At 48.9% G+C, this 26,885-nt stretch overlaps 1 protein-coding gene across 3 annotated transcripts; it reads right to left on the reverse strand.

The window, feature by feature from the left end:
• PAPSS2 (3'-phosphoadenosine 5'-phosphosulfate synthase 2) lies at window positions 1–26,885 on the reverse strand. 3 transcript variants are annotated; one of them, XM_065068145.1, is made up of 14 exons: window positions 26,817–26,885; window positions 12,644–12,749; window positions 10,062–10,297; window positions 9,237–9,375; window positions 8,857–8,975; window positions 8,627–8,740; window positions 8,105–8,216; window positions 6,230–6,250; window positions 4,872–5,077; window positions 3,781–3,916; window positions 3,039–3,307; window positions 2,177–2,406; window positions 1,612–1,788; window positions 1–797 (listed from the first exon to the last, which is right to left on the reverse strand). In XM_065068145.1, the coding sequence occupies exons 1-13, from the start codon at window positions 26,835–26,837 to the stop codon at window positions 1,647–1,649; spliced, it is 1,851 nt and encodes a 616-aa protein (XP_064924217.1). In that variant the 5' UTR covers window positions 26,838–26,885; the 3' UTR covers window positions 1–797; window positions 1,612–1,646. The 3 variants fall into 3 exon arrangements, with proteins under 3 accessions (XP_064924217.1, XP_064924216.1, XP_064924218.1); XM_065068144.1 differs by having other exon boundaries at window positions 1–1,788; window positions 26,817–26,884; XM_065068146.1 differs by lacking the exon at window positions 6,230–6,250 and having other exon boundaries at window positions 1–1,788.

Consider the following 26,885-nt stretch of genomic DNA (forward strand, 5'->3'; position numbering starts at 1 on the left):
GAGAGTATAAATATTTATTTGTACTAAAAGTGAGTGTTTTGTAGCAGAGTATCAATTTCAGAATATATTAAATCGTGAGATGTATTAGTTGAGGTACAAATTCCCGTCTCATGTCTTTAATAAATATACTATAAAAAAACCCCAACTAGTCCACATACTCTATTTCAATCAGAGGTAATCAGTACGCTACGCTACTTTAAAAGGATAATACAACATTTATGTTTTGCTGTAACCATTTGGGTTTACTGCGTTTATGACAAGCACTATTTGACTACTTCAAAAAAATGACAAATACATTGCAATCAGCTAATTGGAGTATTGCTTTTCTCCTCCAGGTCCCTGCCAGAGGGCCTGAATATTGAAGGCACCGCTGCTCGTGTGCTGTCAGCTGCTCATGTGGGCATTGCAGCATTTCGAGGTATAACACAGCTTTGGGCTCTTTGCTCAGAATACTTTAAAAAAATACCAAAAAAAACCTCAACACCCCAACAAACAACTTTTTGCAAAAATATTCTCAATGCACAGGTAGTTTCAGCCCCTGTACCATGGCCACAGCAAAACAAGTTTTAGCTTGAGATGTAGGTCACGATCCTAAGTTACGAGCAGAAGTGTGATTGTTTTTGCAGAGCGCAGATCCGCATGGAATTAAGACTGAAGCACAAGAGGAGGCGAAGGTGTGAGAACGCGGTTTCCATTTCATTTACGACACATCTGACCCCCGCAGGTGAAGCTCCGGCGTTGGGTCGCGCTGCGGTGACCTCAGCGGAGAAGCCTCATGCCCAACGGCAAAGTCCATACTGGGGAGGAAATAAGAAGATAAGGGCCACAGCGATTTTTAGGCATGGACCCAAGGACTTTTCTGGCATCCATGACTTTGCTGTTTTGCCTCTAATTGGTCTTTCAGGCAGGAGGAGCATGGGGATCCGACCCTGCGAGGTGGGAGGGAGGACACCCACGGAAGCAGCATCCTCGGTTCTGCTGGCAGCCCTGAGCCGTCCCAGGGACCTCCCAGGAAAAGCGCCGGGGCCACCAGCAAGCACAGGGATCCCCACGGCAGAGCCCCATGTAAAGCTGAGCTTAGTGATGCTCGGCCCAGGTTCTGTTTTGAGCAGAGGGGTCAGGCAGGAAGAAGCAAGGAAGAACAGTGAGCAACCGACTTGGCCACAAGGAACTGGCAGCGGTCAAGGCTGATTTTAAAAAATCTTGTTAAAAAAAAGGTATTAAAATAATCCTGTTGTTTCTTCGCAAAAATTGTCTAAGGCACAACCTTGAGGGCAGCGACTGGATCCAAGCACCGAGTGCTCGTTTCCCTCTCGCACCCCAGCAGCAGCAGCTGAACTGGCCTGCACGGGGCAGCCAAAGGTGCTTCTTCATTTCTGCTCCTCGCAGGGGACAGACACATTTTCACCCCCAGCTCTGCACCAGGGGCCAGTGTGTGGCCCTGGCGGCACCAAAACCCGCAGCCGCGCTCAGCTGGGAGCAGGACCAGGCTTAAAGTATTTTCTGATTAGTAAAAACCACTCTGACCCAGGTAGGAAAACCTTCAGTCAGAACGTTGGAAATGCCAAGTAACTGATCTGTGTCATAGGGAATCAATCAATCATTGCTCACTCTTAATACAATATTTCTAGGGAGGAGGAGTAGCATTAATTCTTTTTTTCCAGCGACTGGTAGTACTCGGTCAGGACTTTCCAAGCTTTGGGGGCCATGAAGCCGTCTGGCGGGTTTTCGCCTTCGCGAGCGAGCTTCCTCATGCGCGTCCCCGAGATGAAGTCGAAATCGTCGTGCCTGCGGTAAAACAGAGACAGGGCTGAAATCAGCACGAGCGGCCCGAGCCGGCAGCACCGACTGCAGCTCCATCGGCACCAACAGGGCTGCTCTTCCGACAGGAGCTGGACTTGTACATAACGTGCTCCTCCAGCTGCCAGGGGCTGCGTTGCTACGGCCGCTTTGTCCCCAAGCTGCGGTTCTCATCCTTTCTGGTGTATCTTTAGATTCACGACCCATCCTTGACCTGGCGTCGCACCGGGAGGGGAACGCGGGCGGCTCTCGCAGGCGCTTCCCCCGCTCCTCTCCCTCCGAAGAACAACAGCCGCTTCTCCCCCTCCCCTGGCCAGCTGCGAACCAGACGCGATCACAAAGGCTGAAGAAACAGCGAGGCTGCTGCCCGCGTTACCTTTTGGGGTCATAAAAATCCATGGCCTTTTTCAGTTTATTGTACGCAGCCACCCGGAAAGGGATGATTTCCACCGAGGTCAGGCCTGGCGCCATGCTGAGGACCTTCCCTCCCTGCGTGGGCTCGTAGAGATCCTTCTTGGTCTCGGGGTGAGGCATGCCCGCCGGGTCGCGCCCCACGATGTAGAAATTGGCGCCGGCGATCATGCGAGCTCGGCAGTGCCACTGCACCTGCGAGGGAGACACGAGGAGCACGGGCTGAGGGCCCAGCCACAAAAGCTGGGCCGCAAAAGAGATCCCGGTGCTCCGCGGACAGGAAGGAAGGAAGGAAGGAAGGAAGGAGCCACGTCAGCAGCCTTGTTGCAGTTTCTCATTGCGATTGGGCCGCCCAGACTCGTCTTGCACCGCTCGGACCTGATGCGACATCACAGTTCTAAGGATGTGGATTTCAAGGGAAACGGCGGGGATGGGAACTGGTCTCATTCCAATTTGGGGGTAGCAGTTTGCTTTTCGAACATGCAAATGCAGCCCCGCTAAGGCTGCCCATGCATCCCTCTCCTTTCTCTTTTACAGGAGGTTCAGCATCTACCACTTTCAACCCACCCATTCACAGACAGATGGGAAACCAACAAATGAGCATCCCTGCCCAATGCAGAAAGAAGTCAGGGTGCTAAAGTCTGTTCCTAACCCCACTCTCCCCAGCTCTCCAAATAGCGCAGGGGCCTGCAGAGCTGAGCTCTGTGGGGAAATGGCTGCAGGGGCAGCACAGAGGGAGCCAAAAGCGAAGCGACGGCTCCTGGCTCCCTTCCCCAGGCTTCTGGGGCTGTGCAGAGCCGGCAGCCCCACGACAGGCATCACGTTACCTCTGTGGGACCGGCGTAGAGCATGGGAGAGGGGAAGATGGCAACGATGGTCAGCTTGGGGTCCAGCACGTGCTCCTCCAGCACTGCCGCGTGCTGCTTCATCCGCCACTCCAGCGGGACGTCGTCGTCTTTGGTCCATCCTCCCAGAGGGTGCAGGAGAAGGACGGGGTTTTTGTAACCCCTCTCCAAAAGCTGGCGCCGCGTGTCCTGCATGAGCAGCGCGTGCCCGTTGTGGACGGGGTTGCGCAGCTGAAATGCAAAGACGGCATCTAAAAGGAAAAGGTCCAGAGGGTCACGGGCTTGCGCCGACCAGCAGACATCGTTTGCACATCACGCGTTTTGACAGAGTCATAAGATAATGTGTGTCATAAGATGTGTGTCCCGTCTTCACATAAGCGAGGCCTTAAATACCTTAGATGAGAGTTTCATATACGTACAGCACCTCTTCATCGCTTTGCCAAGCTTATTTTCATTGCACATTGTTCCTTTTGGGCCAATTTCAGTCCTAGCAGCTCTCCTACAATGTTTTTATACACCGCTGAGTTCCCTGGCTTCATTGGTGACCTGCCACCTCTCCAAGCCCAATGGCACCTTCAGGAGGGCCAACGCTCTCCCCAAAGCGAGCGTGGATGTCCAACACCTCCCACCCCGCTGGGACAGACACCTGAGCTGTCCCTGTGTGTGAAAGCCGAGTACATCAATGTGGCAAATTAAATGCCCGGCATGCAGAAAGAACACTCACCAGCATTCATCTCCCTGAACTTCTGCTTGAGCTCGAGTGGTGTCAGGCGGTACTGGTCCAGCCCGTCGTTCCATTTGATCTTCTCCAGCACAAGGAGGTCTCCACCAACCAGCCAGTCTCCGCTCTCCATCACCATCTGCGAATTACGCACACGGGCGTTATGGAGGGGACAGCAAAATCTATCTCCTTTTGCCTTGGTTTCCTTTGAAAAGCGTTAGGCTTGACTCCGCTTACAGGGTGATCTGCCCTCCTCGTTCCGCACATCGCAGAAAGAAAACATTCTTCCAGTGACCACGTGAACTGAACATCGCGAGCTGCACAAGCGTGTAAAGCCAGGCTTTAGCTGCTGGAACCCTCCTGCTGTACCCAGCTGGGTCTGCAAGTTACGGCACAAGACCTTCCTCCACCTCACTCTTTGCTCTTTCCTCCTGGGAATATGCAGGAGGAATAAGCTTGTTGCAGGGTGAGCAACTGCTGCTGAATAACTTAAAGGGTTGGTTGAAGCTAGGGGAAAAGAATGAATGCGGCTTTAGCCTTTTTAAGCAGGCAGCTCAAGTCCCTCAGCGTAACCTGGAGCTCTCCCTTTCTAAGCGATGATGTTCTTCGTATTGCCAGAGAGTCAGTGGGAAGAGATAAGCTGTATATAACACCTATAACACCCTGGCTGGCTGCTTGTATGAAACAGCCAAATTGAGGAGAAAAATGTAGCTAAAAGGAGAGTGAATTTGTGATCTGCAGCATAACAGAGATGAAAACTTTGGGGGCTACGTTGAAGGGGATGGTAAAAACGTGTGGATGGAGGCACAGTGGTGAAGGTGCACGGATAAGCAGAGAAGCTCCTCAGCAGCACGCTCCTCTTCCCTCTCACCTCGCACTTGTGATCCCATGCTCTCGCTAAGCAGCAAGCGCAGCATTAACTTGCCAACCTAAAAATTCAGTCCTGCCTGCTTGGGACACGATGCTTCCCAGCAAGGGGTTGGGCTTGGAGAGCAGCCGGGACACCTGCAGCCCTCGGAACCTCGGGAAGGTTCATCTCTCCAGCCCCTGCCCGCATTTTACGGCTTCCCAGAGTGGGAAGGAGACAAACCTACTTTGACATGGGGGTGCTTGGCGCAGGTGGTGCCCCAGACGCGGGCGCAGCGTTCCTCCTTCCTGTGCTCAAAGTACTCGGGGTTCCTCAGCACGGCCACCCTCCGGCCCGCGAAGCTGAGCGCCAGCGCCTCGCAGCCCTGCAGCCGCTCCTTGTCCTCCGTGGAGATGGGCAGCACGATGGGGATGCTCAGGTTGACGATGCCGTCTGGTGAGAGACGGGGAGGATTTGAGAGACGTTAGCTGAATACGAAAGCTCCTCACCTACAGGCCAGGGATGTCACAAAGACATCCAGAGCGTTTCATGAGTTCCTGCGCTCTCTGTCTCCCTGCAAAGATTCATTCTTCCCCAGTTACCTTGTTGGGAAGTCTCTGAAAAATTTAAATGTACTTGGAAAATGCAACTCTGGCCATAACCCCTCTCTCTCTGCCAGGAGAACCACCGCTATTAAGACTGCTCCGGCTTGGTGTTCCCCAGGGCATCTCACTCCCTGCCCACCTCTTCTGTCAAAACACCATCACACTTTGCTTTGTTTCTTTGCTTTTTCTCTACACTGTTAGTCCTTTTACATCTCTGCAGAGTCCATTTTTAATCTATTGTCTGTGTGCGTGCAGCAAGTCTACATCTCCACTTGTAGTTTCTAATTTCAGTGCTGTCTCTGAATACCTTGAAGCCGTGTTGGTTTTATCCAAGTCCTCCCGTTTTCCCTTGGATATCCCAGTATTAATACAGCAGAATCCATCTCTTCCCAAACAAGAACAAACAAATCACTGATTCAATTTGTTCTGATATGACCAAAATAATTTTGGACCCTCGAGATTCTTAATTGGAGGATTTTGACTATGATGTCTATTTAAAAAGAATCTTTATTAAAATGTTCTCATTTATTTTTAATTCATGACTAGGTATCATTCATCTGCCAGAAATTTTCAAGCACCTTCATGAATAATCATAATTATAGTCACATGGGATCCAATCAATATCAACTTCATACCTTTAAATGATATTAACCAGTGATCAGTCAATAAAGTCAGTGTGGAAAAGCTGGATTATGGAACCAACAAATGATGCTGAAGCTGAGGATCTCCATGCCCCGTGTCCAAACACAAGAGGCACAGTTAAAAAACCCCAAAGATCACTCCAGTGATTACAAACTCACATGACTGGGATTTTTGTGAAGATCATTTGGCAGGACGCGGGGTGTGTCGTGCCGCTTTGTAGTCGGCTGAATCATAAATAGGCTGTGTCTAGTCTTAAAAATTTTCTTTTTGTTTTGTAAATCTCAAAAAATTACTTTATAGCAAAAAAAATCTGAATTGAAGTGATTTCTGTAAAACCTAACAACAGTTATATACATACCAGCTATAGAGCGATTCCTTCCTGGGAGAACACAAACACAATTAAGACAATTAACACAGACAATCTAACGTAGAATCATAGAATCATTTGGGTTGGAAGAGACCCTCAGGATCATTGAGTCCAACCATAGCCTAACTCTAGCACTAAACCACGTCCCTAAGAATCTTGTCTAAATACCTTTTAAACCCCTCCAGGGATGGTGACTCCAGCACTGCCCTGGGCAGCCTGTTCCAATGCCCCACAGCCCTTTGGGGAAGAAATTGTCCCCCACATCCAACCTCAACCTCCCCTGGCGCAACTTGAGGCCGTTTCCTCTGCTCCTGGCGCTTGTTCCATGGGAGAAGAGACCAAAACCCTCCATGCTACAACCAGTGCCCAGATTCACCTTTCTTCCCGGTGGCCGTGGTGCCCCTACACAAAGCTGGGACTTAGTGCTGCCCGTCCGAGTGAGAGGAGCACCAACTTACACAAGTCCACCCAAACGATTGATCGCAGCCTTTCCAGGCACAGCTGGAGCTGCCAAAAAACATCATCCCCAAGGCTCCGGGAAGAGCAGCCTCAAAGCTCTCTTTGGCCATGCTGCACCCCAGCCTCGGCCCCCTGAGATGGAAACCCTCCACCGTTTCCTAAAGCTCTTCCAAGCAAACCAGGGATGTTCTCCTTCCTGCTCAGAAGTCACCCTGCAGGCCTGACCACACAGATGTTAAGTTTGGAGACCTCTGTGGAGACGAGATGGACTTGAGACTGACGTTGATGTCCTTTACTACAAAGACCTTGCTCGGGAGAGTTCATCCCCGACCAAAAGCAGATGTCCTGGGCTTTGCCCCTGACCCTGCGGAGCTCTACAAACCCTGACCGTATGCCCGTGACCCCAGAGGAGTTGTGCTCAGTGACACCAACAGGTTTGGGGGAGCTCCCCAAAAATAGACCTGAGATGAGCCTCTGGTGCAAAGTGCAGAGCCCCAGAGCAACATGGTCATGATGGCACCTCTGTGACCTCAACAGGCAGCTCAAAGACCACAGATGAGGGTCTGATAATAAGGACGTGTGCTTCTGAACACTGTTTGCACACTGGGCAGGAGGTAAAAGGCTACGACATGTCTGAAAGCAGAAGCCACCATGCAGACGCTCCTCCAGTCCAAAGTGACCAGTCCTGAGCTTTGTATCTGCTGGACGGTGCCCAAATCCTAGTGACAGCAGCAAGTCACCACCCTGTGCCACCATTGGATCCTCTAGAAGGAGGGGAAAGACTCAAAGGGATTCACTCACCAAGATCCCAGATCCCCAAGGCCAGAGATCGCTCACAGGCCTACAAACCCCAAAGCGAGTGTCCCGTGTGCCTGCCAAGTCCCAGCGACAGCACAGCTGAGAAACAGGGCAGAAATCCCCACCGCCCTGGTCTCAGCTGTAGACAACCACTGCCAGAATGCTCTGTCTTTTCCAGGGGTGAAGCACCTCTAACAACTTGCTAATGAATAGTGAAATCTGATTTATTTCAAGTGATGGTAATGGACAGGCAGGAAAACCAGAAAAAAAGAAGTGAAAACAGGTTGTGCTGCTGTTCCCATGGACAGCCACCTTCTCCTCCCACCTCAAATCCAGCCGGGCAGCCTCCTGCTTGCTTGGCTTTTGCTTTGCTCTTTTATTTACCCCGGTACAACCGAGCATGAAAAGAGCTACACAACGGCTACTGAAATGTTTAATCAGTGCCACACGAGACGCCAAAGCCGTGAGCCGGTGCCCTGACCAAAGCACAGTTAACTTTGTCACCTTTTGTGCCCTTTGGTGTGTTTTGTAGCGCGGCTTCCCAGCCCCCTTTGCATTTAACACGTGAGAGGAAAGGAGGAAGAGAACAGGGCCGAGCGGGGTTCATACCGTTCAGCAGGGTGCCGAAGTGGATCACTTGCAAGTACTCAGCCTCGCGCATGAAGCCGGTGAGCGGAGTGGCCCAGCCTTCGCTCAGCACCTGCACCCACTGCAGATCCAGCTGCAAAGCAAACCAAAAGGACGCTCGTGTCACCAGGGCACGCTCGGAGGTCGCTGTGCCTTCCCTTGTGCCGCAGCAGCGCTCGCAGTCGCTTTGCTTCAAATGTAAGACATTCATAAAGGGGGAGAAAGCCCTGGGAGTGGGGGGTGTGGAGGTTTTTTAAGGCAAACTCGTGTACTTCCATAGCACAACTGCTTGTGGGCTGTACTAATGCAACAAAGGAGATGCACAGCCCTGGCTTGCTACAGCACAGCATGAGGACACAGCCGAAAACAGCTTCAGCTCGCCGTAAAGCACAGCCACAAAAGGACACAGGCAGCAGACGAACAGAGCCCCCGCCAGCAACGTCCCCATCAAATCTTCTACCCTTTGAGCAGATAAACAGCAACAGCATCCGCGCACAATGATACCTTAGTGATCTCTACGGCTGGCAGCATCTCCGCTTTGGCTCGGACACTACTGAGCTCATTTTCAGGTACAAACAGCTCAAGAACATCCTTAATCGAACCATGAGGCACAATGTTCTGAAAGAGAGAGTCAGGACAGCAATTGTAAGCAACGTGCTGGTTTTTAAATGCACACCGAAAAGTCGGTATCCAAAGCAGGTTTCCAAGCTGCCGGTGGCATAAAAATGACATACTTGTGTTTGAAGGAGCTCCACAACCTGCTGAATACATTCAGACACTGACGCAACATTCGTTTTCAACACCAGTTCAGGAGATTCGGGCTTCTCATAGTCGGAGTCAATCCCCGTGAATCCTACAGACAATTAAACCCAAATTACATTAATTTACTGTAATACTCGGTGTCCTAAAGCCAAGAACACTGTACAAATAACCAGCGAGCATTTCATCACATTGCATACGACAAGTGACACTTGTGACAGCAAGATTAAGGAAACGAGACACCCTTGTGCACAACAAGGAGGCTCTGGTAACCCGGCTCCACGTGCAGAGCCCCAGCGACACGCTCCGAAGCTCTGGAAAGCAAAAATAAAACCAGGAGCTTGCTCTCCCATACCTTTGATCTCTCCAGCTCTTGCCTTTTTGTACAGGCCCTTCACGTCTCTGCTTTCACAAATATTTAGAGGAGCATCTACAAAGATTTCAAAGAAAGGAAGTCCAGCTGCTTCGTGGATTTTCCGTGCATTTTGACGATCCTGTTGGAAGAAAGATGGGAAAATCAGCTGCGTCCAAATTGCAGCAAGCACCTTCCTGCTACATGATGTGACCTGGAATTTGACACAGGGGTTTTCATCTCCCTCCCCGCCTTTTCTTTAAATATACTTTTAAAAAAATCTACAACTTTGAACTGTCTTCAGCTTTTTCTGTCTGAAACACCAAGAAGATTTCTTCGTTAAGCAGGACAGCAGAACTTCAGAATGTGAATAATTATCTGCCCTGTGTCAAAACAAGGAACTGCTTGCATCGGCTTGATAACAGCAGCTACTCGGTATTCTCAGGAAGCATAAAAACACAATCAATTCTCCTTCAAACAGACCAGTGACAGCACCATGACAAGCTATTGTTTCTATGCCTCTTTTCTGCATCCTAATGAGTCAACAGTAGAAGCCTCTGTAGGGGCATTTTAAAACTTCTCTCGGATTTTCATCATTTTATAATATTGAATATATTCAAAGAGGTCACGTCAAACTGCCGTTCAGAAATCTGTACTCATTGCATGCAGTTCTGTGCACTATCAATATTTTACAAAAACACAGAGAAGAAGTTAAAAGAGTGCCCGATGGCATAGATAGCAAGTCCTTTGCGTAAAACTCCCTTCAGTACCAACCACCACGAGATCAAGGCTGCCCAGAAAAAGCAGAATATGACACAGCAAGTTTACCTTTGCGAAAGGAGAAATGAAACTGGTGATGCAGACGAGCCCGGCGTCGGCGAACAGCCTGGCCACCTCCGCGACGCGGCGGATGTTCTCCTCGCGGTCCCCAGCCGAGAAACCCAGGTTTTTATTCAAGCCGTGCCGAACGTTGTCACCATCCAGGGAGTAGCAAGGGATGCCATGAGAGACCAGGAACTCCTCCAGAGCAAAGCCAATGGTGGTCTTGCCAGCTCCAGAAAGGCCTGTTGGAGACAGAAAAGTGAGGATGGGGTTTGAGGTTGAAAGAGTGAAAACGGCAGCATAACGCCACACCTCTTGGGACACTGGCGACAAAACTCCTTCTGTCTGAAGCTGCTTTGGGTAAAGAATGAGGTAGGGAAGTTGGATTCATCCTTTTAGCAAACAGTTACCACCACAGAGCCATGACCAGCAATTCTTATAGACGGGGTGGCATTAATGACATGAGAAAAGCTGCTGCCTCCCAATATCTGGAGGGGTTCCAGCCAGCAGTGTTGCAAAAGTACCTCTTGCTGGGCCATGGTGGGACAAACGGGTATAAGTGAGTAGGGGATGCCTGAAAGAACGCTGTTGCCTGTATGTCTCTCAGCATCTTCCTCCTCCCGTTCCCCTTCTCAACAGCCAACTGATATCCCAGACTGAACTCCATGAGGAAGAAATTGTTGGCCCTGAGGGTGGTGAGAGCCTGGCCCAGGTTGGCCAGAGACGTGGTGGATGAACCATCCCTGGAGACATCCCAGGCCAGGCTGGACGGGGCTCTGAGCAACCTGAGCTGCTGAAGATGTCCCTGCTCATGGCAGGGGTGGGACTAGAGGAGCAGTGAATGTCCCTTCCAACCCAAACTGTTCTGTGATTCTATGAACCCAAGGAGAAGTTCCTGCCACAACTGTGTAGGGTGGGACAGGCTCCAGCAGTGATTGCCCCTCTGCACCCATGGACATGCAGGAGCAGCACACGCAGATCAGTGCGAGCAGGAGGAGGATGGTTGTGCAGACAAGTAGTACATCTTCAGCCAGAAAGACAACAATCCAAACTGAGGTGGCTGCTTCCCATCCCAGCTCCATCTGCTTGTACTGGCTGTGTTGGAAATCAGCAAGTGCACCTGGAGCACCAAACTTCTCCTTTCCGTTGGGGTTCCCTTGGGTTTTGTAGCACAACAGACTAACTGATGGCTATGTCAGTTATTTCAAACGCCCTTCCATTTAATTCATATAGTCCATGCCATGAAATGTCCTTCCATATAGCCTCTTAAAATTAAATTGATAGAAAGTTAGGAGATGTCCGTCTATTTTAAAGAATCATCATCAGCCAGAAAAACTCAGGCCTTTCAGATACAAGATTTTTGAGTGATATTTGAGATAGGAAATAGCCTTGGATAGGATTTTTTGCTTCAGAAATGATATTAAAGCAGAGTCTGAGGGGGATCTTATCAATGCTGACAAATATCTCCAGGGTGGGTATCAAGAGGATGGACCAGACTCTGTTCAGTGGTGCCCAACGCCAGGGTGAGGGGCAACGGGCACAGACTGAAACACAGGAGGCTCCATCTGAACATGAGGAGAAACTTGTTCGCTGTGAGGTGCCAGAGCCTGGCCCAGGCTGCCCAGAGCGGGTGTGGAGGCTCCTTCTCTGAGACATTCAAACCCACCTGGACATGACCCTGTGTGATCTGCTCTGTGACCCTGCGTTAGCAGGTGGGTTGGACTGGATGATCTCCAGAGGTCCCTTCAGCCCCAACCAGTCTGTGACTCTGTGATCAGGTGTTGGCCTTCTTTTCAAAATCAAAGAGCAGAACAAACCAGAAATGCGTTTTAATCCAGCATCTAGCACATAAGCTGACATGAAGGCAAACCAGAATGGCTTTAGAAACCCTTCCCAGTATGTCTTCAACACCTTCTAGAAATGAAAGAAAATACCAATATTTAAAAAGCAAAGAAACAGCTGAACAAGCGACAAAAGAGAGAGTTGTGTAAATATTAGCGGAGCAAAACAAATGCAATTGTCATTTCTAGCAATCCCTAATCCCCAGTGACTTTATCTTTCGAAACAGAAGGGCAACACATTGAAACGTGTATGAGATGAGAAATAAGGTAAGAAACCTGCAATGGCCATGCAAGGAATTGCTTCCATGGTGACCTGGGAGTATTTGTTCTTCAGACAAGATGATGCTGTGCTGCCCATGAGGTGACTTTAAACACAGCAAACCTAGGTGAGAATATTCATGTGCTGTTTGGACAACCCTGGGCAGGTTTCACTGCCAAGGACTGGTTGGGTATGAGCCACACACTTGGGAACAACAAGCATAATCCTCAGGGCTTCTGATGCGCTCAAAGGAGCCCAATAACAGCCACGAAATCCCTAAAAGCATTAGTTACAGGCAGCAGCTGCCAGGAGGAACACCTTGCTGCGCCAGCACCGCGTGCCGGTGTTCCTCACGTGGAAACGTTTTGCAATTCCCAGCTCACAAGGAACGCTGACGTCTCCCACGGATCCCAAATCCTCCGGGCCATGCTCACACACGCGAGCGGGTGTCACACGTGGAGCCGCGCGCTCACACCCCCCGAAAATACCTGTCAGCCAAACCGTGCAGCCGCGAAATCCTCCCCGGGTACCGACGACTTGTCCTCTCTTGCTCCTGCTGACGTGATGGGCTTGGTAAACCACATTGGTTGATTCCTTATGAAAACAAAGCAAAACACTTTTGTTACCTCGTTGGTCTCCATGCGAAAAGAAAACCTCAGACAGGACATGCAAGGGAAAGAAACATCAGTCCATTAAAAATCTGCATGGCGGCAAACTGGTACAAAAAACTGTGAAGAAAATAGATGCCTTTGGTAATTTACTCGCTGCGTTTAATGTAACGTGGCTGCTAATTATTGCAGTTGTGGCTCCAGGAACAGCACTTCCACAAAGCTTTGTTGCACATAAAATATCTACAAGACCATACTAATTGGCAGGATTACGTTTCCAACCGAGGCATCCAAAGGAAAAGCCTCAAGAGGGAGAGAGGATATAAATATTTTCCCCCACAGTCGGATCACAAACGTAGGTTTATCCGTTTCATATCATCAGCACAAGAGTGGCTTCCCCACAATTCACATCCCACTATATAAATATGTCTATGTTTGAAGTCATAGCGGGGAAGCGATCATCCTTCATTTGGCCAAGAACAAAAATTCGGCAAGGAAAAGAAAAGAGGAATAGGAGAGACAATAAAGTAAAAGCTCACTTTTCAACGTGTTAGCAAAATAGCCTGATATTTTCTTTCCCTGCTTGCTGGGCCATTAACGCTTTAACATGATTCAGCAAAGGCATAAGACTTAGTGTTTTGTATGCAACAGAGGGCTCTGCCTGCCCAGAAATCTGGGTGAAAATTATTCTGTCACAGAAGAGAAAAAACCACCATCCTCTCCCCACCTGATTTTATTATTACCTTTCAGAGAGACCAGTATCCCAGCAGAGATCAGTATCCCAGCAGAAACCAGCATCTCATCACAGCGATTTATGACTATACACAGAATTTCATGCTGGTTTTCCATTCAATTTTAGTGAAAGCCACCGTAATTAGCCTCTTTACACCTGCAAATTCGCCATCTGGGATTGCCCGCGGGCACACCGAACAGCTACCCCACTCCAGAACATTTTAACATCCTGGTAAGAACACCCGTGTCCAAAAGAATCATAGTAACGGTAATAAATTTCGCCTCCAAGTTTAAGCCTCAACGTTGGCGCCACAATTGTGGGAGAGAAGCAATTCCTCCCTTTCTGGCCCGAGGTGACCCATTCCCACCCTGTGCCACCACCGTATGACTTGATAGAGAGCCCTGGGCTAAAAAGGTTTCCAGGGCTGTTGTCTCAACCACCCCCAGTGATGTATCTTGTTGCTCTGGGACTCTCAGTTCCCATTTTCGTTGCCGCAGCCACCAGAGCGGGTCCCTGCCATCGCTTCTGCAGTTGTCTCAAAAGAGAAAATCAATTATTTGTGGGTCGGAGTGTAGGGGATGAACGAGATGCTGCCTGAAGTGCAGAACCCGGGTTTCACAGCAAAACAAAATCCCCCAAACATCTCTAGATCTGCCCCTGAAAAAGTGAGCGAGCCCAACATATCTTGGTGGGTCAGAAAATAAAAAGTAAGCAACTCAGGATTTGTTTTTGTGTGGTTTCTTCTGGTTTGTGTTTGGGGTTTTTTGTTTGGTTGGTTGTCGTGGGGTTTTTTGCAAGGGGTTGGCAGAAGTCTGAATATTTTGAGCTTGCAAAGGCGAGGCAGCACCACTGTGGTTTAACTTCCAGTTGTCCCCAGGGATTCAGGCTTTGTCAGCAGGACTAAATGAGCACACACAGAAGATGCACCAGCCAAAAATAATCCCTGCTCCCAAGGCGCACGGGTGTGCTCCTGCTGTGTTTACTCCCAGCTGAGCTCTGGCACCGCTCTCAAATGATCTGTCGTGGGGCCAAGGACCCTCAGCAAAGCACGAGTGCCCAAACTCACCTTCCCAAGAGCTTGCCACCCCTCAGCCCTGCAGCGAAACCTGCCCATGATCACACCCCCCTCAAGTGCAGCATTCCAAAAACACATAAAAGCAGGTATTTTGCAATGTGTTTGCAAACCACAACAGATAAGGCTGGCATTTCCACGTGGAGAAGTGAAGCTGCATGCTTCAAATCTCACTTTTCACACATCAGGAGGAGCTCCGGCCGCACGCTCGCTCTTGCAAAACGTGGATCTGCTGGATCTGTCCTGCAGGAGACGAACTACGATAACGTCCGTGCCTCGGGAAGATGCAGGAACTAACACATTCCTACGTGGCTGACGTAACAAGATTGTTATGTTATGATAACAGGACGTGTTGCTGTGCCATAAGTCTGCACTGTGCATGCACCTCAGAGCTTTTCTTTCGCACGCTGGCATCTTTTGGAGCTTGGGAAAGCACCACGAAGGGCCTTTTAGCAATTCAGCAACACTGCCAGACCTCTCCTGCCTGCCGGGAGCTTTGGACGGTACCAAATCCCCCTGATTTTTCTGCCTCTCTTACTCATCTCGCTAATAAACTCTTCAAAACCACCTGCCACACCCCAACTCAAATTCTTGTCACCAGTTACGCCAAAAGCAAAGAAAGGCAGAGAGAAACATGGCAGATGGCCGGGCTGGCAGCCTGCGGGGCTGGGAACAGGCTGTTCAGCAGGAAACACCAACTTCCCATCATCCAGCAGCTGGGACATGGCTTGGGAAGGCAGGGCTGACGCACCATCAAACGGAGCCAGGGCACCACCAAAAATCAGCTCGAGAGCAAACCCTGGAGAGACTTCATCTAGAAAGAGCATATGCTAAAAGAAAGTTGAGAGGCAGAGATAAGCAGTGGATGGGGTTTAATAATCCGTGGGACTTTCCTAAGGGTTTTATTCACATGGTTTTAAACTTGTCATTGTAAATTAATCATATTTAAAAGAGATAACCCAACACGCTCATTCCTGAATGTTGGGAAGATTTAGGGACACTAGGAAGCATTTCTTGCAATAACCTAGACCAAATAAGTGAGGTTTGGGAGAGGAACCTCTCTACTTCAGCCCCAAACAAGGCAACAAATGACCCAGCAGCGTCTCCAAAGAAGAGCCAAGAAACCTCTGCCAGCCAGATGGTTGAGCAGGATGTTCTCCTTTCCTTGGAAATCTGCTCAACAGGCCACATCTGCACGACCTCATTCCTCAGCCCACCCTGCCTTACCTCAGCCAGGAAACGAGAAAGAAAACGAAGACATGGCTGCAAACCATGTGCCGAGGCTGCAGCAGCCCAAGAAGCCAAATTCCAGCTCTCGTTTCGGTCTTCCTGTCCATGAGGGTGACAAACTGGAAGACACCAAGATCTCAGGTGGCTTTAAGATCAGGCTGCAGTGAGCCGCCTGCCAAATGTCTCCTGGCCTGGCTTCCAAAAGGAACAAGGTTTTTTGGACACCGTTCTGTGTGGGACTATGGTGGGTCCTTGGATTCCCTAACAAAGGGCATGGGAACAGAAATTAGCCTTGAAGATATCAAGGCCTACCCGTGAGAAAGATGGGAGTAAAGGAGTATCCGGAGATGTTAAGGATGTACCAGTGAGAGAGAAGGGAGTAGAAGAGTAACGTTGATGACAGCAAAAATAGCCAATGAGATGTTACTGCTGTAACTTGTAACCAAGAGTGAAGAGACACACGAATTGGTAAAACTGTATAAAAATTCACTTGTGGCAATAAATGGCATCTACTACTTTCATCCTGGAAGAACTTGGTCTACGTTGTTTGTCCATCCCAACCACGACAGTCCGGGTGGGACATGCTTTGTGAAAGCAGGTTGCAGGCAGAGGGTTCTCCTTAGTGCTCCTCCTGAATAAAAGACATGGGACTTCTGAGACAACAGAGTCCACCACAGACTTGTTGGAAATCAGGAACCATCAGTGTCCCCAGCTCTGAGAGCTACTGCTGCTCGATTCGTGGCATCTGGAAAAGTAACCTCAGCCTTTCTTGAGGTATTGGGGCCTGAAAGGGAGTGGCTGTGCTCGCCCACATCAGTTGAACACCCCCAGGAGAGGTGTTACCAGGGAGCATCTTCTCCTCTCACCTGAGAGCGCAATGTGCCAGCCATATCTGGGGGCTGACATTTGCTTGGAGCTGAACCACCAGACAATTAATAGAAAATGCACCAGGCAAACAAAATCCAGGGCTGTCCCAAGAGATTATACGGATGATTTGCTGCTTTCCAGTAGAAATCCAGGTATGTATAAACTCTGGTCCTTGGGACACCAGGTGGCATCTCCTCCTGCCCAACAGCCAGGGTAGGTCAGGACCCCCGTGCTGCAGTTTTATTTATAAGGCTATCTCACATCATTAGGCATACGATTATTCGGGGTTTTTTCAGTCAAGCATTTAATACACGCTCTATTTTGGTGTATATTTCCTCCTAATTAAAAGAAAGAGATGATTTCAGAATGTTTTCAGCTGATCATATTTGCCTATGGTAAAACAGGCTTTCAAAATGATAAAATGATCAGGCAAGCTTTCAAGTTTAAAGTCAAACACCAACTCAAGCAGGGCTAATCTAACTTACTGGTTAAAATCCCCTCTCAAGTACTGCCACCTACTTCATCCTATCAGTTGAGTTTGATGCATAAAAATTAAGTCTATGGGGCTTCTCCTTACAAAATCATTTTCTTCTGCCAGGGCAATTCCCATGGCTGCTCTTCCAAATGGGTGAGCTGATGCCATCAAGAAGATAAAGCGTCCATCCATCACCAACCCGGGGGAAAAACTTGCTGCAAAAGAGTCATTTGCTGCAGAAAAGCAGAAAATTATACTCAAAAGGAAAGGAGGAAGAGAGGGAAGAGGGAGGTTTTGCTTGCGGAAGCAAAGGGTTTATTATGATTATATTGAAGAACAATGGAGAAACCTTGGAGTGTCTGAGGTCCTGAGTTTGCTCTTGTAACCCTAAACCAAAAGACTTTTCCCAAACTTGACTTTGATTCATTGGATGGACCAAAGTGGTAAATGCTTCAAAATCAGCTCCACTCGTTGCTGGGGGAAAACCCCACCACGATGGAATTACCCTGGGAATTTTGCCCATTTCACCTCTCAGGACTCCAGCATCATGACGCAGAGCCCAGCTCACAGGTCCCGATGGAGAAGCGGGACTTCTCCAGCACCCAACACATTGTCCTCCTGCTTTGCTGGGACTCATCTCCTCTACCGCCACCTGTACATAAGCAGAAATAACGTTGTTTTTTCTTTTCAGCCTTAGCTGAGTGATGTAGTGACGGGATTTTTTTTTGACTCCAAATCAACAGGCTGGGGGTTAAACTCTGCCTGTCTGAAGGCACCCAGATCAGGTGTTTCTTCATCTCTGAATTAGATGATGTCCTGACGCTAATTTCCTCAACACAAGAGAACCAGTGGGTCATCCTGTGCTCCTGTGGTTTTGGGATGGATTTGCAAGGCTGAGACAGATATTCTAAAAACAATCTTCCCATCTCCATCCCAGAAATCAAAAGGGACAGCTGTGTGGCCAACAAATATTTGACAAACAAAGCATCTTGTCAGCCACTGACAAAAATAACAATTTAAACAAGAAATCCTTCCATGGTTGCCCTATTTTTTTATACTCAGAGCAGTTCTGCTAAATTATCTCCCTAAATGAACCTGCTTCAGCAGTTGGGCTTATGCTCGTTATGCAAACAATAGGTTTGAAATTGGAAGAGGAGAACTGCTTTGCTTTAATGCCCTGGGTGTGTTAAAAGGCTGCTCGGGATCACCCTCAACGCACAAACCAGTCACTCTGCAAAAAGAAGGGAACACTAATGATGTTCTCAGTGCAGTGTGGATGAGTCTGGAGACTGAACACCTCTAGAAAGCAAATAAGCATGTCTGTTTAACCTTTGAGAAAACAGAAAAGAGGGGAAATACACGACGAGAAGGTAGGTGATCAGTTCAACAACACAAAGATTGCGCACGGCTCCGCTCCCCCGCCGGGCCACGCTGCTCTACCTGCTTTTGGAGAAAAATATCGCGTTACGGAAACGGTAAGCTGAGTATTGGCCCCTCAGATTTCAGGGACGAGAAAAGGAGGATAAGGGCACGCATTTTGACTACACATTAACTTCAGTATCAAAAAAATGTCCAGATAGGAATTGTGTTTACATGTAAATTTTTTTTTCCCCTTGAATGTGAGATTAAAGAATTTAATTAATGGGTGGTGGCTCTATATGGCAAATAAGCCACCGTACATGTCCCATCTCTTACCGTGGCAAGGCAGGCACCCCATCCCTTAAAACAAGCAAGACGGACAGATAGGATTCCTGCACCAAACACCATGCAAAGGAGAACTTGCAGTATAGTGTCAGGAGATTGTGAGCTGAGTTCAGTTTTGTTCAGTTGTAAGATACAACCAAAAACCCAAGCTCTGCTGATCAGAGATGCCGCGTGGGACTGGTTGACCCAGAGGATCCTCCCGTGAATGCCAGGAGCCAATATGCCAGAGCAATAGCGCTGGTTATCAAAACCATTCCTTCCTTCGAGAGCTCCAGAAATCGGTTGAACAAACCAGAACCATCATCAGCTTACCTTTAGAAGTCGAACCGGTGCTGCTCCAACACAAATTACCAGAAGCCACATTCAGCAGCTCTGCCTCCCTATTAACTCAGTTTGCAATAGGTTTTCAGACTTGGAGGCCAACATCTAAGCACAGCTATGAGCAAGCAGGTGGGACACCAGCTGCATCTTCTGCTAAGTAAGAAAACAATCTCCTTCCACCCTCCCAGCTAGCACAGCTTGAACAGAATCCATCTTGGCTCTAAACTATATGGGGACAAGACACCTGTTTTTAACATGCCCATCACATCCCTCGCAGGAAAGAAATCCTGTATCTTTTGAGAAGCTCCAGCAACTTCAAGCAGCTTCACCAGGTTTTAGAATACTTATTTCCATAAAAGAAATAATCCTCCTGTGTCACTTCTCTACAGGACATGTTGGCAGCCTCCTGAAAGAATACATCTGGACACAAGCCCAAGCTGGTGGGGGCTTGAGCCCCATGCACTTGACTTTGCAATAGTCCATCTTTGTCCACTTCAGCAATTTTTTTTAAGGTTTGTAAAAGCAGCAGCAGGAAGGACTATGGGAAACTCTGCCAGAAGCACCACATGGGACACAGATAAACGGGGGAACTCTGCTGGGTAGGCAAAAAGTTCACTTGGCCGGAAAAAGTCCTTCAGATGAATTCATGGAAGGAAAGCTCATCAAGGACTATCTGGTTCCTCCAGCTGTAAATCAATGGAAGATGGGACAGTGCACCGTGGTGTCCCAGCCGTAAGCTCTTCCCTGGTCCCAACTCTTGGCTGCTGCTGGAAACTACAGATGGGGCCAAACAGACCTTCCCTCGCTCAGCACCTCCTCAGGCCCCTCAAGATTTCTGTTGGCTGCAGGCAGGGCTGTTTTCTCCACCATACCATGAACACAACAAGCTGCACAAGCCAAGTCCAAGTTGAGGGCTAGAGCTTGGAGACACCAGGATAAAGGTTTCCTGCCCCATCTACCTGTGCACCTGACTCTCACCAGCTGCCATGCAGGCTTTGAATTACGTGAGCGCAGACGGGGTTTACCTCGACTCTTGCCTAAATCAGCACCAAGAACACTGTCTTCTTCTTGAACAAGTGGATATTCAGCGTTTCCCTCACCCCTCCCTAAAGTGAGTGTAGGTACAGGTCTCAGTCATCAAAGGCTGGCTGAAGGACAGCTGCGCATTTTCCTTGGGGGTTATTGTTACTTGGTCACTCAAAAGTTAGTGCAAACTCCCAGTATAGAATAATGGAATCACAGAATCATTTTGGTTGGAAGAGACCCTTAAGATCATCAAGTCCAACCATAACCCACCCCGGCACTGCCCCATGTCCTGAGAACCTCATGTCGGTCTGTCCAACCCTCCAGGGATGGTGACTCCAGCACTGCCCTGGGCAGCCTGTTCCAATGCCCCACAGCCCTTTGGGGAAGAAATTGTTCCCAAGATCCAACCTCAACCTCCCCTGGCGCAACTTGAGGCCGTTTCCTCTCGTCTTGGCGCTTGCTACGACCTCCTTTCAGAGTTGTATCTCTCCAAGGACGGTACCATCCCCAATTTTACAGCCACATAAGAGTAGCAGCGAGTGAGGCAAACAGCAGATGAAGACTTGAGCCCCTGCACTATCTAAGCCCTATAAAAACGACACGTTTGAAGAGCAGCTCCCTTGGACTTCAGGCCGCACCTCCAAGAGCTCGACGTTCCTCGCATCCATCCCCATGGTCTCAAATCAGTTTTGCAAAGACGAGGGCAGATGCAACGAGCTGCCCCGGCCATGGTTGAGGTGACTTGTCCAACATCATGCCCAGGGTCCCTGGCAGAGGCAAACACGCAATTCAACCCCCTGCAACAGCACCCACCTCCTCTAAAATAAGGGTTTTTCCCTCTTCCCACACCCACTGGCAACAGAAACAAATGTTCTTCCCATCAGAAGGGCTGGGCAGGCCTGAAAAATGATCTGCCCCCTGACATGCTTTTTTGCACCACAATGGAAAGCTGAAAAATGGTTTGATATCCAAGAAAACATTTTGTTCTGCCAGAGAGGCCATGAGGACCTCAAGGTCAGAAAGTCTTGGAAGTGTAGGTACAAATGGTGGTTTTCCAAAGATGCACAAAAAACCTCAACAAACCACCAAAGTGCTGTATCTAAAGTGAAAGCACGTTTAAAAAATATAACAAACTGTAGACAAACCAGCTCCTTTCTCAAGCTCTGCTCTCCAAACGGGCCAACACATTTTGGCACCCGCTCAGCAGATAAAACTTTTGACACACATAGTTGTACCCGAGCCAAGCTGTAAGTAAATTAAAAAGAAATGCTCTGCAAGGGACGGGACGCAGCATCGGCGATAAGCTACCAGCCCTATGGGCAAAATCCCGACTGCCCAGCGTCCCATTTCGTGCCACACACCCACGCCGAATGCCGTGACTGCGCTGTTTTGCATCCCTCCTTTTGTTAATGATACACTCCAAGTCGATTTTCGCTTAGAAATTATTAAGCTGCGAGCCCATTAAGGAACTATTTCTCACTTCCTACAGCTGTGATTCACAGCTAAATCAGAGATAATCATTAGTCACCTCGCTCACGACAATAGTAAATTAACAGTAGCAAGAATTACACGGTGTTTCTCTTAATGGACTTTTAAGATACCCAAGTGTATGAGCGCTGTGACCAAAGCACAAGTTCAAGGCAGGGTATATCGTTAGGAGCATTAATATGGGCTCTGCAAGACACTTATCTTTTGTGGGTGCGTACAGCTGCAAGTTTATCTAAAACAGCTGGTTTCAGATACGCAAGATCTTTTCATTTTTAAAGGATATTTAAAGATACCCTCCAGGATCAACATCAGCCCAGTAAAATAATGCAAGTATCCCAGTGCTTCTCTTGAAAACCCTTCAGAAAAACAAGATCCCCGTGGCCTAAATCAAAGCTGCAGCTGCAGCGCGCATGTATGGGTAGTACGGGGTCTTCAAAATCAGCCGCTGTCTGGCCTAAAATCATGCATAGGGGCTGCCCAAGGAGAGTGTGGATGGAAACCTACACCCAAGTTACAGGTTTTAGCATGGATTTGTGACTTGCTGTGATTTAATCAGTGCAACCTGATAAGGCTGGGGTCTGTACTTATCCAGGAGTCCAGCAGCAGGACAGGAATCAACATCCTGACTCAAAAAGCTTTGACTCAGAGCTGGAGGTTTAGGTGTCTCAACCAGCACCCAAGACCAGCACCACCAGGAAGGTCCACCAAGGACTTTTTCTGGCGTTTTTCCACCTGAATTCCCCAAATTAAACATCCCTGCTCTTACAGAGCAGAATTTGGTTAATAAACATGCATCTGGCACGCTGGCAGCCCCACCAAAGAGCACAAGTTAATGAAACATCAAGGTGAGGGCAACAGACTGGAAAGGTAACTTTTTAACAGCAAAGGACTTCAAAAGAAATAGGGAGAAAAGGGGGGAGAGCTATAGGAAACAAGAAGTTGAAATAACAACATATTGAGACACTTAAACTGCTGACCTTTCTATGATGTGTGAAGAAAAGAGGTAGAAAGCAAAAAACACGATAGAAAATAAGCCAAGAAATACTGAGCACACAATGAGCAACTGGAAAACAATAACCTTTCACTGTCAGTGCAACGAGTTAGGCACCATGTTTCACAATATAGATCCTGTCTACAAACCCAAGACTTTTGAATCCCTGGATACAACACCAGAAACTATCTTGAGTAATTCAAGCGAGAAGAAGCCACACTGTTCCCCCAAATCAGGGCTCTGCTGCCAGCTGCACTGTCAACTGGGACATGAACATGTGGCTTGCTTCTTTTACGTAGAAAACTTTTTATCTTGGGTGGCTTTACAATTCAACTGAGGTGTCTGTACATATGTTACTGCACAGCCAGTGGTATCACTCAGTCCATCTGAACTCTGCCCTGTGGCTGCAGAATCTCATTATGACAACAGGCTTTAGGCAAAGAAACTAAGCCTCTGTGAATTTCCTCAGGGTTGTCATCTAATCTTGTGGGTTTTTTCCTTCTCTTGGAATAAGTTAAAAAAAAAAAAAAAAAAATCTACATACATTTTACATGTTATTTTACCTTTAAATCAGACCCTGTCATTTGCAACTGTGCATGTTAAGCCTTATGCAAGCTGAAAGGCTGAGGGAGCTGGGGCTCTTGAGCTTGGAGGAGAGGAGACTGAGGGGTGACCTCATTCATGGGGATCAATATGGAAAGGGTGAGTGTCAGGAGGATGGAGCCAGGCTCTTCTCAGTGACAACCAGTGATAGGACAAGGGGTAATGGGTACAAACTGGAACACAAAAGGTTCCACTTAAATTTGAGAAGAAACTTGTTCCTGGTGAGGGTGGCAGAGCCTGGCCCAGGCTGCCCAGGGGGGTTGTGGAGTCTCCTTCTGTGCAGACATTCCAACCCGCCTGGACACCTTCCTGTGTAACCTCATCTGGGTGTTCCTGCTCCATGGGGGGATTGCACTGGATGAGCTTTCCAGGTCCCTTCCAGCCCCTGACATTCTGGGATTCTGTGAAAACCTGAACTATCAGAAGTCACAGCTTTGTGATCCACTGGGCTACTGAAGCAGGCTTTCGGTGACAGTGAGGGATGCCACATGCCAGGCCATTCAGCTTCCAGGAGAGATTGGTACAAGCGCAGACAGGTGACAAAGTTGTAACACTCACTGTTTTCAGTACCGGGCTCTCATTGTCCCCTCAGCAGCTGTGAGGACACCCAAAGCGAGCTGAGGGAACACAGCCAGCCAGGACGACGTCTGCGCGCTGCCAGCTCCCAACACCTCCATCTCCTGAGACATGTCAAGTGGCACTTGCCACACGCTCATGGGGACACGGAAGCCACGTGGCCAAGTCACCCCAGCGAGGGACCAGCGCTTGCAGGGCAGGGCCGTTCCCCTGGGCTGCATGGTGAGCTCCTGCTCGCTGTAAAAACGCCGCTCGGCAGGGAGAGGGAACGAGCTGCGGAAATACCAGCGGTGCCGCAGGTGTCGGGAGAACGAGCCGCTGTTACAATGAGGCTACATGAACCACTCAGCCCTGAATGCCGCGCTGTGCGAGAGCCCACACAATAAACAAGGGCAGTCCCACAGCTCCCCACTACTTGCTGCACTGTGTGCTTACTCCTGGGAGCAGGGTTTTGCCACGAGGCACACAGGAGGCCTGTGTAAGGAAGGTTTTTAAGGTCGTCATTAAAAACCATGCTTCTCCTCAAAAAGTCAACCCTGAAACTGGTCAGAAATAAGTGCTCTCTGTCAATGAGGCCTTTGAGCAGCGGGACGCTGCCCGGCACGTAGAGGACTTCACGCTCCTTGCAGCGTCAGGAGCAGAAACCAAGAGAACATTTCCATACCAACCAGCAATTCCTGCACACCGAGCCTCAGGTCTTCAGCAGAATTCAGATGTCACTTTCATTTCTAAGGATGATACATACAGAAGTAAAAAAAAATAGTTTCTTTCTTTGTACCTCATCATAAGCTTCTATTAATAAATGAGTGTGCAAGTAAAACATCCCCAAAATAGCCTAAAATTCCAGAGAGCATTCAGGCTGAATTTGGGGTTTAAATCATGGGCTTATAATTATTCAATTTCCAAAATGAGGAGCACAGTCAAATAACACAGCCAGTCCACCTCGCAAGAGCTAGCACTACTGCGCCTTTCAAAGGCCCACAGCTGATCAACATCACCCGAAAAACCCATTTTTGACACGTTCTCAGACAGCAAATAGTGCTGGAAATGTCCAGCCTCACAAAACCTTGTTTGCAGGAGAAAGATTAACACATCATCCACACTACGAAGAAGTGCTAAAAACTGAGATTTTATTAGTACTAAGGATTTTTGTAAGTAGTAAGGATTCATGTTACTGGGAGAATTAAAAACTGGGATTAAGTAAGGGGCAACAGGACAATCTGCCGTATTAATAGGAATCTCATTAGGGAAAATTATTCTGTGCATCCCGTTTTCATTTTCCAACAGACCCATCCCGGCTGTCGCAGCTACCAAAGGTGTCACGGCAAGCTCAGCACCGCGCTGAAACTCCTCTCTAGTTACAGCATTTGGGCTGTCACCTGCTTCTTCATCATGCAAAAATCACTGATGCGCTGCTGGTGGCTCAGCCCTCCTGAACCACAGCGTGTAACTGCACCGAGACCGAACCCAATCAACTGTGTGCATACGCAAATAATTACGCTGATTAAGAGACCTCTGTTGAACTGAAATGCCTTACCCTGTATGCTTGATATCCGCTTGAGACTGTTGAAACTGAGGAGCCGCTGTAACCACATTCAGAGCGAGAACTTCATCTATGCTCTGGGCGACACAGCTCCCTGGCAATGGAGCGGGAGGTTTGCTAATAAGGTGTCATCATTCTTTCATCATAATTACCAAAACCTCTGGTAATTAGTGAAATCATGCCTTTTCTCATTCTATCGCATACCTGGCAGATAAGCAGATGAAAACATGCCTACAGCTGTCAAGCAGATAGCATGTGTTTTGCCTGTCACAGTACGAAGGTCAGCTACAATCTTGCTTATAAAGGTCATTTTTCCAGCCCACGGTGGAGGCAAAGGAGAAGGATTGTTCTGGAAGTTCAGCAACGTCTCCTGTCACAGCAATAAACAAAACTCCCATACACGGCTCACATCTTACACCTCCCCTCCCTAAAATAATCCCTAAATCACAGGTTTTGACGTTACCGAGAACACCCTGCCGCACAGGCACGCTTTGTTACACGTGGTTTTGGTCGCGTTCCTACCCGGACAGATTACCAGTGTGTTCGAAATGCATTCAATCCATTTGAAAGATTTATGACGAGGTAAAAAGTAAATATATATATATATAAATAAATCAAGCAGCAAAAGCAGCCCAGGAGACTTACGTCAAGATTTCTCATGGCTCTGATTTAAAACGTGGAAAATGTGCAGCCAGAGGGACTCAGACTTCACATCCCAAATCCAAGAAGGGAGGGCGGCTGGTAAGCGGAAAACTCCCTCTGGCCGTGACTGCAATTTGCAATTTTAATTTCTAACTGAATTATGCTCCGGCTGTTATTTATTTTTTCCTTTGCTATGTGTTGGGTTTTTATTACTTTTTAAAAACTGGCTCTGCAGCGATGCTGGAAGCCAACCGGTGGTGGTGGCTGTCCCATCAGCTCCTACCCCCAGGTGGGACCTGGGCAGGGGAACCCCAAAAAGCAAGGCGGTTGCTCAGCCTTCTTGCTGACTCAACCTCTGTCCTCGCTCAGTGGGGACCAGCGCAGGGGACCCTCGGTGGGGACCAGCGTGTTTGCCGGCGGGTTCTGGCACGGTCGTGCGGGACGGCACACTTGCCCAAGTGGCAGTGGACAGACGTGTGGCTGCCCAGACAGCGGGACACATGCCTCACCCGCGCGTTTGCACTCAGGTGGACCACGAGAGGGTCCATCCTCAGCACCCAGCACCGCGATGAGTTCAGCGTGCTCCTGCCAGGTGACGGGTGCGTCCCAACAGACAAGCAGTGGTGCCCACCGGCCGCTGCGGCCACCAGCGGGGCTCGATGCCCTGAGCCCCCACGTGCCCGCGGCGCAGCCCCGCGCAAATCACACAGCAACGCTGGGATTTAGGGAGAGGGTTCCCTCAGGGAGCCGGTCACCCACCCCGCCCCGCGGCGCGGCCCTACCGTGTGCTGCCGGCTCGACATGGTGACGGGCGGCGGGGCCGCGCCGGGCCGGGCTATAAGCGCTGCCGC

The sequence above is a fragment of the Columba livia genome, chromosome 6 (genome assembly GCF_036013475.1).
Source record: "Columba livia isolate bColLiv1 breed racing homer chromosome 6, bColLiv1.pat.W.v2, whole genome shotgun sequence".
Classification (NCBI taxonomy): domain Eukaryota; kingdom Metazoa; phylum Chordata; class Aves; order Columbiformes; family Columbidae; genus Columba; species Columba livia.